Consider the following 12,907-nt stretch of genomic DNA (forward strand, 5'->3'; position numbering starts at 1 on the left):
ATTTGCTATGGTTCAGAAGCAAGAACTTTGAAGAAGGTATTGAAGAAGAAGTATTCACCCCTTTGACATTTTATTTTCTAATGGCATGAAATCAAATTCTGGATTTATTCTGGAATTTGTACCAGTGTTCAACACAAATGACTCTACTGTAAAATAAAATAAATGTTTGAAGAATTAAATAGAAAAAAAAAACAGACAATGATAAAAATACACATTAATAAATCCTGATGTAAAAAGAGTTATCTACAGAGGTCTCATAATTAATTGATTGGCGTGCACCCCTGGACAATTAAAGTGTTTTAATCAGTTTCAAACTAAATACATATTATTGTCTGTGAGAAATCTGACAGTTTAATAGTGTACTTCCAAACAAGAGGTTCATTATGAAGATCAAAGAACAGTCAAGCAAGAATGAACAAAAGTTATTGAAAACACCAGTTGGGGGAAGGATGTGGGGAGATTTGAAAAAAAACTTTTATTGTGCCACAGAGTACTGTAAGTCCTTTGTATAGACTTTGTGTAGAACTGGCCCTTTAAAAATCTCTATGTGAAAAGAGCATTTGCTAAGGAGGTCGCCAACAGGCCTATGGCAACAGTGACAGAGTTAAAGTGTTCTACATCAGAGATGGGAGAAATTGCCCATGGAACAACAAAAGCCCGGGCATTCCACAAATCTACACTTTGTAGGAGGGTGACAAAAGAAAGTCATTGTCATGCAACACCTCTATTTTTCCTTTTAGAAGGTTTGCTATATCTAGCGCAACCAGGCCTCAAAACAAGGCTCCATATTTGATGCTTCAACCCAAGAACACTATCCCTACTATGAAAGACGCCGGTGGGGACATAATAGCATGGGAATACTTTTCGACATCAGTGGCTAGAAAACTCTTCCGAACAGAGGTCAAAATGGATAGAGCAAGATATAGATAAACCTTGGATGAAAAACCGCTGTAGTCTGCAAGAGATCAAATTGTTGCCTGAAAATTTTGTGTGAAGATTTCGGTGAAGATTGGGTGTAGGACAATGACCCAAAGCATACAGCAAAAGCCGCATTAGAGAGGCTTAAATAAATGATAAATTAATGCCCTGGAGTGGCCCTGTCAAAGCCAAGACCTCAATTCCAACTATGTAATTGCTGTTCACCAACAGTCGCCATCCAACTGGATGTAATCAATAATTATCTGATTATCTTTTTGTAATTAACAAAAACTTTTAATGTTGTTCTTTATTTGACACTATGGAGTAGTTTATTGTATCATACGAATTTGCACCAATTCTGTATCTCTCACTTAAACCAGAATGGTTGGTCTCACTAATCACAAAAGCTATTGTTCCATCCATTGTTAAGTGATTTGTGACAAGTCTATATCTCCCACTAAAAATAGGGTGCATGGCTAATTTTAATGGGAACAATCAACTCTAAACATGGACACGTTACTGACTCTGGAACCTGACAAGTGGAAAACAAATTCCATGCGTTTCATGTAACAAATCCAATTCATTTATGTATGGGAAATATAGTAATCTGGTATTTTTATTTTCAACAGTAAATCAGCTTAAACCACAGTTTATTTGAATGTGGAAATCAGCCTTGTTTTATATATAAATGTAATATATATAAAATTATAATAAATATAATAACTATAAAAATTCTCCAAAACTGTGAGATTAAAATGAAAACAGCAAAAATAAAAAATAAATTGTTAGTAAATTTAACAACCTGAACTTTCCAAACACCTACTTTAAAAAAAAAAAATCATAGGGCCCATAACATAGCAATTATCATATTATTTTTGCTAACGATGGTAACTGTGTGATTTAATCTGTCTCTTTTTAGAACCAGTGGAGATGGCAAACGAAGGACAGATGCAGGGGAACTCGATTTCAGCGCTCTGCTCAAAAAAACGTAATTAACTATTTTTCTATGTTAACATAGAGCTATAAGTATATTGAACAGTATACTCATTTAATTCAATTGCTCATCAAGTTTTTCTAACTCATTGGGGTATATTTAGTAAACTGCGGGTTTGACAAATTGGAGATGTTGCCTATAGCAACCAATCAGATTCTAGCTGTCATTTTGTAGACTGTACTAAGTAAATGATAACTAGAATCTGATTGGTTGCTATAGGCAACACCTCCACTTTTTCAAACCCGCAGTTTAGTAAATCTAGCCCATTGTCGTGTTTTGCATAACATAAAGATTACACTACTTAATGGCTTACGTAACCGCATGGTACATGTGCAGTAACCTATTCAGCAATTGAACATTTTATGTCATTAGTAAAAGCAGCACCTATCACATATATCTGATTGGTTACTATGGGTTACATCCTGTTTGTGCTGCATCATGTCATTTAACAAGTCTGTTTGTTCCCATTTACTTCAGGGAAAGGGAGAAGAAAGAGGCAAAAGAAAAGGAAAAGAAAAAGGGGGATGATGATCCCATGGAGGGAATCCCGCCACATGTCTGGGAAATATTGAAGAAAGCCAAACCAAGCGAGTATGAAAAAATTGCCTTTCAACATGGTGTCACTGATCTTAGAGGCATGCTGAAACATCTGAAGAAGAAGAAAATGGAAATAAAGAAAAGTGAAGGTATCTGTCAGAGTATGAGGTAGTCTCTATGCGAGTCATTAAGGAGAGCAAGGCAAAAAAAAGAGTAAATTTGATCCTGGACAAACCATGTTACAATATAAGGGGTGCTAATTAGTTTATTCTTTTGCACATAAAGAAAATACTGGCTTTTTTTGTCATGTAGCACACAAATACTTGATAACTTTAATATTACACTGAAATTTAAAGGTGATCTAGGACATGCCCTACCCCACCTATAAATCTGTCCCCACATTTTAAATGTACCTCCCCCTCCAATGCAACATGGTTTTTCCAAGGTGACTCAGACCCTATATATCCAAGTCAATATTATCCAGTAAGTTGATCAGTACAGCTGCAGGATTTATTAGTGCTTTTGCTGCCCTTGAACAAATTAAGATAGTGACTAAAAAAGTTCCAGGTTAGCGATATAGTTCAATAAGTAGTATAAACAAAGCTGTATGTTTTGATTGAAAATATGTTACATAGCATGCAAAATGTATTTATCGATGAGATTTATTTATATTGATATAATTTCATGTAGTTCAGTCAGGGGCGGGCTGGCCCGGGGGGCAGAGGGGCAGCATCCCCCCGGGCCGCTCAGTCAGACCGCTGTTAGGGCCGGGGGGTAGGCTGGCCCCCGGATGCAATATTCCACATTTGAACCCGCGGCCGCATCTGATGACATCAGATGCGGCCGTGTCAGCGGACAGGCAGCTGCATCACATGACAGGGGATGCGGCCGCGTTATTCCCTCTCCCAGCCCGCGCCTGAGTTCAGTGCTTTATTTACTGGTTTGAAATTTCTATATGTGAGTTTTTTATTTATTTATAGTGTGGTATATATTATATTTATAGCAAAAATATTGTTGGAGTGTTGAGGCCTTAGAATATATAGGTTTTTCAGTGCTTTAGTTGGGCATGGGATCGGGGAGGGCAAGATGCTTTCCTGCTGTAGATTACATTCAGTTCAATAATTCTCGTAAGGAAAAACAAATGTTAGGTCAGGAAGAAATCTCAAGCCACCTCTTTGTCTATATCTGAGGCTGGATACACACTACAGAAATTTTCTCCCAATGCAATGTATTTAACGATTTTAACGACTGAAAAAAAAAAGATCCGATCAGCATGACGATTCATGTGTACACACTAAACACGTTTTACAAGATTTACCTTCAGATCTGTGCTCATCTGTCATAACCATCGGCTGTAAAAGATTGTGACTCTGCACACTCCATAGAGATCTATGGACACTGCCGGTCCTGAGTGCACACACACTGCAAGATTGGAACGACATTGTTCCATCGTTGAGCGAGATTTTTAGTTTGGTTTAAAAATCAAATGAAACGATACAGAGTGCTTTGGAACAATAATCGTTCATCGTTGGAGCGTACACACTAATGTGATATCAGGTCGAACTGTCGTTTATCGGGTGATTGGCCTGATAAACGACCGTGTGTACCCAGCCTAACAGTCCCAGTTTATCTTCGCTATCCATGCATTCTGCCACCAGGAAGGACCCCTGTAGCTTCTGTGGCGATCAGCTTTCTCCTCCACAAAGAGATTATACTTTTAGCTAGATCAATACACCTGTTAATTTACTGCCTTTCTTATTTCTTTCTGCAGCTTTTACAAGGAAACTAGATAATTGCTACACCGTAGACAAAGGTCAGAAGATGAAACTACAGGTAGAGGTCTCAAACCCTGATGTTCCAATCAAGTGGCTGAAGAATGGGCAAGTGATAACTCCCAGTGCCAAGTAGGTGAAAGTGCATCCTAATGATTTGGGCTAACACTGTATTTTTTCACTTAAACCAGGATGAAGGGTTCCATTAATGACAACAGTCAACTCCTCATCTGGACATGTTACTGACTCTAGGATTTGACAAGTGTAAAACAATTACAGATATTCAGTTTTAGACTGGGATCAGGCTGCTCAGTACTGACAATTTCCTAGGAAAGGGAGTATCACTGTGTACACAAGACGACTTGACACTGAGATATCGCCCCAATAATAAAATGTATTATACCAAGTTGGTAGAGAAAAAAGTTATAAACTGAAGAATTAAAGTTTGTGCATTATTTTTCTGCCTACACCAGCTCCTTAGTCGGTAAATCACTAAACAGGAGTCAAAAAAAGAAAGAAAGGAACTTGTAGTTAAAAAGAGAGGTATCACAAAGATTTTCAATGATCCGTTTGTCCTTTACCTCTGCAGCTGCAAAAGCTCAGTAAAAGTTAGTGTTTAAGCGGGGGCGCTAGTTAGAACTAGATAGAAGCACCACAATTGTCTCTATGCAAATGAAGTCAACCTCCTGAATCTTTGTTAATTCATAAACTTTCTATAGAATATTGCACCACTATTAAAGAACTGCAAAACCAATGGGCAATTTCACCATGAACGTTTGTGTCCAATTTGCACTGACCTGGTTGTTCAGGTGCGATCGCCAGATTGCAGTGCAGAACTTGACTGCCTGCTCACAACGGTACTGCCGTACTGCATGAGATGCTGACGAGATGCTTACTAAGTTCCTCATAATACTGGATCAAGTCCAGTTCAATTGGAAGGGTTTTTTGATTGGATATAATGCACCCGAACATGTTACATTAGCAGGACTGTACAAATGAACAAAAAAATATATGTTTTAGTTTAAGTCAAAGCTGAAGAATTGTCTATCAAATAGTTATAACCAAATATATAGCAGAAAATATATTCCTGTGATAAGCCCTCACTCTTTTGCACTGCACAAAGAACTCTGAGATAATTTACAAAGATGTCAACCTGGGATCTTTGAAATCGCGGAGAGATTTTATTGCAGTACAGCCAAATGTTCTGGGCATGATTTTCCCAGTATGGGCATGGCTTAACATAGCTAGCAAATATTATGAAAAATTGCAGTTACAAAGAGTTTTAATCATATATCTTACGGCTCTGTATGACCTGTATATAATGAAAATCCATATACAGAGGGTAAACCCTCTGTATAATGTGTGGTGTGCTGCACTCCCAGTCTCTATACATCTTTCCTACCTGGTACCTATGATAAACTATTACTATTTTGAATTTAAGTCCTGGGGGTATCTGAGTACCTGTGAGAACATCTTTCTCTACAGGAAAGGCGTCTTGCTACAGGTGAAGATCTCTCTCTCGTCCTATTCCAATAGTTTTTCAAGGTATCAGTGGGAGCCTTAACACCAGTATGCAATGTAGAGATCCATATTGTGATTATTAAAATTATCATGCACAACTCCTTTAACTTACACACAATATATAATCCTGAAATTAAGTGAACGTCAATTAGGTGCTGAAGCTCTTCGAGTAAAATAATAAAGCATGGTCAATCACAACACTCCCCCCCAACTTCTAAAATAAGTTCTAATATAAGGGAGTTGTGGGTAGCATTCAGGGAACTAGGAAAAGTAAGAGGGGTTGAATGCAGGAAACTCTGGGATTGGCTTAGAGATAGGCTAGCGCAACAAGCTCATAGAAATATTGTAATTTTTATACTGTTGCAGTTAGAAAAAATCATACTCACTTCACCCTCAAATAATAGACCAATAGACCATAAAAAACCTTAAACAATTTGTTTTAAGTCCTAACAAATTTTATAATAATGAAAATCCTCATGTAGCATAATCTGCAACAATGGAAACATAAACTATATGTATAACATAATAGAGAAGATTTGGGGTGCTGTGACGAATATATGTGTTGAATTTCAGTATTTCATAATTACATCATGGTCTTCCTTTTTCTTATTCTTGTCATTTATCATCTTTATTATCCCCGGTATGGCCAAGGCTGTTATGAGCATATATATGCAATGAAAAAGGGCAGGCCTTTTTCCTGTTGTTCTTTTAGATATTTTACCTGGAGAAACAACAGGTACCACACTGGGACGCTGCCACCCTCACAGAAAGGGAGTGATCGTCATAGAAAAGTACTTTATTTAACTTTGCTAAACTTTTAATAATTGAACGTTTTGGTTTCATTTGACGATCTACTGAGGAACCATCAATCTATCTAATTACTAAAATATGGGTTGGGTACAAAATAATTATCCTCATTATTCCTATACTACTTACCCCGACGTGGAGAGACCGAAGGGCTCCTTCCCTGACCAGCGTGCAGGACGATTTCTGTGTAAACCGTCTGGAATTCATGGCGATCCCTGAAGAAGCTGGCACCAGCTGATGACGTCACCGTTAACCGCGACGCAGTCGTCGGTGCTGTGAAGGCACCGATAACTGCGGCACAGTCATCGGTACTGTGAAGGCACCGATAACTGTGGCACAGTCATCGGTAATGTGAAGGCACCGATAACTGCGGCACAGTCATCGGTACTGTGAAGGCACCGATAACTGCGGCACAGTCATCGGTAATGTGAAGGCACCGATAACTGCGGCACAGTCATCGGTACTGTGAAGGCACCAATAACTGCGGCACAGTCATCGGTACTGTGAAGGCACCGATAGCTGCGGCACAGTCATCGGTACTGTGAAGGCACCGATAGCTGCGGCACAGACATCGGTACTGTGAAGGCACCGATAGCTGCGGCACAGTCATCGGTACTGTGAAGGCACCGATAACTGCGGCACAGTCATCGGTACTGTGAAGGCACCGATAACTGCGGCACAGTCATCGGTACTATGAAGGCACCGATAACTCCGGCACAGTCATCGGTACTGTGAAGGCACCGATAACTGCGACGCAGTCATCGGTGCTGTGAAGGCACAGATGACTGCGTTGCGGTTATCAGTGACATCATCAGCTGGCGCCGGCTTCTTCAGGGATCTCCATGACTTCCAGTCGGTTTACACAGAAGTCTTCCTGTATGCTGGTCGGGAAAGGAGCCCTTTGGTCTCTACACGTCGGGGTAAGTAGTGTCGGGGTAGTCAGCATCGATATGCTGACTACCACTGCTAAAATATATGTATGTTAGTTTTCTTGAGAAAACCTCAAGCATTTATATTTGGGCCCTTCATGCCTTTCAAAAGTTGGTATGGCTACCCTCTAATGTAATTTTTGCCGTGGCCCTATTGTAGTCTTAAAACAGCCCTGATTCGTGTAAATATATTCTATAATTATTTCAGTTCGTTCAGCACCCAAAACAAAACACAGGGTGGTTGAGAAATCACCAAGTGAAATATCCTGATGCACTTTGCACTGAATCTTATAGTAATATGAAATAAACAAATAATCAGCTGCAAACTGTTTGTTTTCATAAATGTATTCAGGTCATATATCCATCCTTTATGTTCACAGATATGTGTTTGAGAATATTGGCCTTAGAAGAGTACTCACCATCAACAAATGTAACCTGGCTGACGATGCAACCTATTCGTGTGTTATTGGTGACGAAAGGAGTGAAACTGAACTATTTGTAAAAGGTGTGTTTTGTTTGAGAAATACTTTATTATTATTATTATTATTATTATTCATTATTTATATGGCGCCACAAGGTTTCTGCAGCAGCGTACAAAATACAAACTACAGTACAAACAGTAGACCAAACAGGGTACAATAGTACAGCATAAAACAAGTATAACCAAGACTTCCATAGTTCCAAGCAAAACAGTGACATAGGAAAAGAAGAAATGGTATTGAGAAAGAAGGGAAGAGGGCCTTGCTTGTAAGAACTTACATACTAAAGGGAGAGGAAACAGACAGCAGGCACGAGAGGAGTCAGTGGAGGGGATCAAACAAAAGAGGAGACAGGGAAGTGGGAGGTGAGGAGAAGAAGGATGGAGTTGGTTAGGTGGATGGCTGGTAGGCCTTGAGGAACAGGTGGGCTTTGGTGGTGGCATGGGATGAGGTGATCAGTGTGGAGGAGAGGAGACGGTCATTGGCCGAACACAGGGAACGTGCAGGAGTGTGGATGGAGAGAAGGTTAGAGATATAAGGGGCATTGGAATGGGAGAGGGCCTTGTAGGTGACAGTAAGGAGTTTAAAGAGGATACTGTATGGGAAAGGGGGCCAGTGTTAAGTAAGACAGAGAGGGGAGGCAAAGGAAGAGCGGCATGAAGGAAAGATAAGTCTTGCCGCCGCATTGTGAATAGCAAAGGGGAGAGAGATGGGAGTCGGGAAGGTCGGTGAGGAGAAGGTTACAGTAATGGAGATGGGAAATGATGAAAGCATGGATAATGGCTAATACTTGAAGGTAGACAACATTATCAAAAAGCTAGACATTTAAGTTTGCTTTTAAATAGTAAACATAGTCTTTTCTAAACTTCATTGTTCATCATAATATTTAGCATATTTTTCTTGCAAGATTATTTTATGATTTTATTTCCTTTCCTCTACTGGAGCATGGATGTATTTACTGTTAACTAAATTTGAACAAAATAAATAAGTAAATAACAGTGTGCTATTGTTCCCATAAATATAATCTAGAAAATAATTTTAATAGTCATCAAAGAAATGTGTACAAATACTTGTTGACAAACACTGTCATGGCTCCTTCTATCCTCTTTAGAGCCTCCGGTTACAATTGAGAAGCCACTTGAGGATCAACAGGTATTTGTGGGAGAGAAAGCGGAATTGGAAGTGGAGGTTTCAGAAGAGGGTGCCCAAGTTATTTGGTAAATTTCAAAACTTTGCACTTAGTAACTTGGTGATCATGTCATTACTCTTTTGTGATGTATGACTTTAATCCCTTCATAAGGATGAAAGACGGCATAGAGTTGACTCGTGAGGAGACATTTAAGTACCGTTTCAAAAAAGATGGGAAAAAACACTTTTTGATCATCAATGAAGCCACCAAGGAGGATACTGGGCGTTACACAGTGGTAACCAATGGTGGATCGTGTGAAGCTGACCTTGGAGTAGAAGGTACCAATTTGCAGAACCACCTTCTATATGTATAGGATACTTGTGTCTATAAAATCTCCACAATCTTACATAAATCATATTGCTTACAGATAAAAAACTAGAAGTCTTACAGGGTATTGCTGACCTGACTGTAAAAGCAGCGGAACAAGCTGTGTTTAAATGTGAGGTTTCTGATGAGAAAGTGACTGGAAAGTGGCTTAAGAATGGAGTGGAAATCCGACCAAGCAAGCGCATCACAATGTCACATAAGGGCAGGTAAGGAACTAATTTATCATGCAGGGGGAGCTGTGTTTTGCTATTTACTATTTACTTTAAGCAGCAAATGTTTATTTTAATTTTGTTAATTTATGTTAAATACATTATACACTTTTATGCTTTATTTTTAGTTAAACACTATATTTTTTATAGTTAAATGATCATTTTGACTATTTTTATTTTACCATGGCAGATGGTATTTGTTTTTTTTCCCTATTAAAGGACAAATTGGGGATGTTGTTTCTACTCAGGTTTACTAGATAGTAGTTCATGTTTGGAGATTTAAACTAGGGCTCCTGGTATATTGTCTGATATATTGTCCTGGGTGTTGCCCTGTAAGGAGAAGGAGGCTAACGAGCAAGTCTATATCTAGAGGTATTCTGAAGAGAGAGGCTAAATGGAGCAGATCATAATTAGTGACATGTAGCAAACAGTATGAATGTTTTATATAAAAGTTGCACTTATAGAATAAAAACCATTGAATCCAGTGTTACATCCTGGATTGAGCTAGGGCACAGTGCAGGCATTGAACAATCACGTCAGATAGATGGGGAAATAACTGCACATGTTCATGCTCACTGGCAGAAAAAGATCATAACTCTTCTGAAGGTAACTGGGCATTTGATGAAATCCCATGACTCCATGTTCTGATTGGATATATCCACATCCAGGACAACAATGACATTGAGTCATACACAAACCCTTGGTTGCTTCATTCTTTCCTGCATTCTCAGTTTTGCTTGGATGTTAGGCACGTCCATCGGAACTAGATGGTGTGCTATGATGGCTGTGTTACTTATCAATCCTTTTCAGTGATGCTCTCATCCATATTCCTCAATTTGGAACAACAGTGGATGCCTGCTTACTGATTGGAGAAAATGAAACAAATGGCAGCAGCACTGACAGGACTGGCAAGAGATAAAGCACCTATAGACTTTCTGCGAACACTATCATGTTCTGATGGATGTGCATCAAGTCTCTCAGAACTAAAAATCCCAATAGCATTCCAACTCTCTCTTGGAAGCAGTGGGGGTGTATACAATGGTATGCCATACCGTCACTTCTCTTCCCATACCACCACTTCCTAATTTTCATACCGCTACTTCTAAATTTCTTTCTTGCTGCTTGGAAGTCATCCATATGTCAGACCACAAACAAAAAAAAATTAAATAAATAAACTCAAATAAATAAATTAATAAATAATTGGATATAAATTACAGGCGGACTTTCTAAAGAATTTGCTGTACATTTTCCTGCCACCTTAGACGCCCATCCATGCCTATATAACATATTTTCTCTTTTTAAGAGGCAGAAATCATCAATTCATCCTGCTTTTATCAGTACCGATAATAATAATGTGAATGATTTAACAGTAAAGCACTGTGTAATATGTTGGCGCAATATAAGGTAATATTAATAATAGTAATATTAATAGTAATAATAATAATAATAATTCCATCAGTTTTTATGTTTCTGGAATTGGGGCCAGATGTGAAGATGGGAGCCAACTATTTACAGACTACAGGTGTTTTATTGCTGAATGTATGAAAGGGTTTTATGATTTGCTTGCAGGTGTGTCGAAATTGACATCACCATTTGTCTGATAACCTCAAATGTGAAAACGCATCACAACAATTCAGTTTATGAAGTTTTCTTATTTTTTTTAAGTACATGAAGCTCTGCAAATTGTATCAGTATGTATTTCTAAAGGTTGGAACTTGGGAAAGAGCAAAGTATTGTAGACCTTTAAAGGTTAGTCAACTAATAAAAAGTAAAATAATAGTAGACATTTTAAAAGGAACCACATTCTTTGACATAGGCAGGAACTGATTTCCCCAGGCAAATTTAGGGGTTCGTGTAGAGTTGGATGCATTTTATGCCCTGAACGTAAACAAGAAGAGATACACGGATGAATAAGTGCACTTACGTGCATATTGTCACTCTGACGCATCTCAAGAAAGGATTGTGGTAGCCTAGAGATATCCTAGAGATTTGACTTGACAGTCAGTAGTAAATTTGAGTGTCATTACACTGTACACATTATAATAATGTAGTAAAATGTCATTTACACAAGAGAGCACGGTGGCTCAGTGGTTAGCACTTCTGCCTCACGGCACTGGTGTAATGAGTTTGATTCCCATGGCCTTATCTGTGTGCCGTTTGTATGTTCTCCCTGTGTTTGCGTGGGTTTCCTCCGGGTGCTCCGGTTTCCTCCCACACTCCAAAAACATACTAGTAGGTTAATTGGCTGCTATCAAATTGACCTTAGTCTGTGTGTGTTATGTTAGGAAATTTACACTGTAAGCTTCAATGGGGCAGGGACTGATGTAAGTTCTCTGTACAGCGCTGCGGAATTAGTGGCGCTATATAAATAAATTGCGATGATGATGATAGTGTCTGGAAAGTGTTATTAATAAATGCGAAATTGCATTCACTATATGAAGTATAATTAAATACTTTACACATCTGTTGATTTCCCCTTTGAAAAGCAAAAGGGAATCTTCTTTCCTGGAAGTAACAATTAAGAAATGCAAAGACAGTCGCAACTTCATCTAATATAGCAGCCACACTAACTATCTGTGGGAGGGGTCAAGAAGTAATCAGCCAACCAGAAGCGGCTAGTGCTGCTGATTAGCTCCGTCATCAACGTGTCTCGTTACATCAGCCCTGCATCACCCACAACAGATAGGCACTCAGGTCTACCGCCATCAAAATGATGTGAACATGATTTTAAAGTGCTCGACTTGCCTGTTGCTTTCTTACCCCATCCCATTTCTGCAAGCAAATCTGCACACAGACATATGCGTATGCATTTTTGGCGTGCATGCCCAGTACAGAAATGCATATTTTAAGCAAAAAACAGATGTATGACCAACTCTACATAAGCCGCATAGTGTAACAGCTAGCTCTCTCTCTCTCTAATCCTTTGGGCAAAATTACTGCATCAGGTAGTCATTGTACCAATTATATCCCTACAGAATCCACAAGTTAGTGATTGATGATGTCAGACCAGACGATGAAGCAGACTACACCTTTGTACCTGATGGATATGCTTTGTCTCTCTCTGCCAAACTCAACTTCCTTGGTAAAACCTTTTGCTTTCTAATATACTTATATTTATATTATAAAAAGGTTTTCTAATCTGTGGGTTGGGATCCAACGCACAGGCCTCCATGGAAATTAGGGTGAATCGCCATGATCCTCTTTTTTAAACTGATTGTGCCCAGC

At 38.9% G+C, this 12,907-nt stretch overlaps 1 protein-coding gene across 3 annotated transcripts in view; it reads left to right on the top strand.

Annotated features, from left to right (window-relative positions):
• The window catches only part of LOC142106880 (myosin-binding protein C, fast-type-like), an 86,768-nt gene that overhangs the window by 39,951 nt on the left and 33,910 nt on the right, over window positions 1-12,907 (top strand). For all 3 annotated transcript variants that reach the window (XM_075189920.1, XM_075189921.1, XM_075189922.1), the window contains 8 exons: window positions 1,838-1,906; window positions 2,390-2,598; window positions 4,221-4,353; window positions 7,859-7,983; window positions 9,069-9,174; window positions 9,258-9,424; window positions 9,514-9,679; window positions 12,658-12,764. In XM_075189920.1, the coding sequence (XP_075046021.1) occupies window positions 1,838-1,906; window positions 2,390-2,598; window positions 4,221-4,353; window positions 7,859-7,983; window positions 9,069-9,174; window positions 9,258-9,424; window positions 9,514-9,679; window positions 12,658-12,764 (1,082 nt within the window). The remainder of the gene's footprint in view (window positions 1-1,837; window positions 1,907-2,389; window positions 2,599-4,220; window positions 4,354-7,858; window positions 7,984-9,068; window positions 9,175-9,257; window positions 9,425-9,513; window positions 9,680-12,657; window positions 12,765-12,907) is intronic.

This window comes from Mixophyes fleayi, chromosome 11 (genome assembly GCF_038048845.1).
Source record: "Mixophyes fleayi isolate aMixFle1 chromosome 11, aMixFle1.hap1, whole genome shotgun sequence".
NCBI lineage: Eukaryota > Metazoa > Chordata > Amphibia > Anura > Limnodynastidae > Mixophyes > Mixophyes fleayi.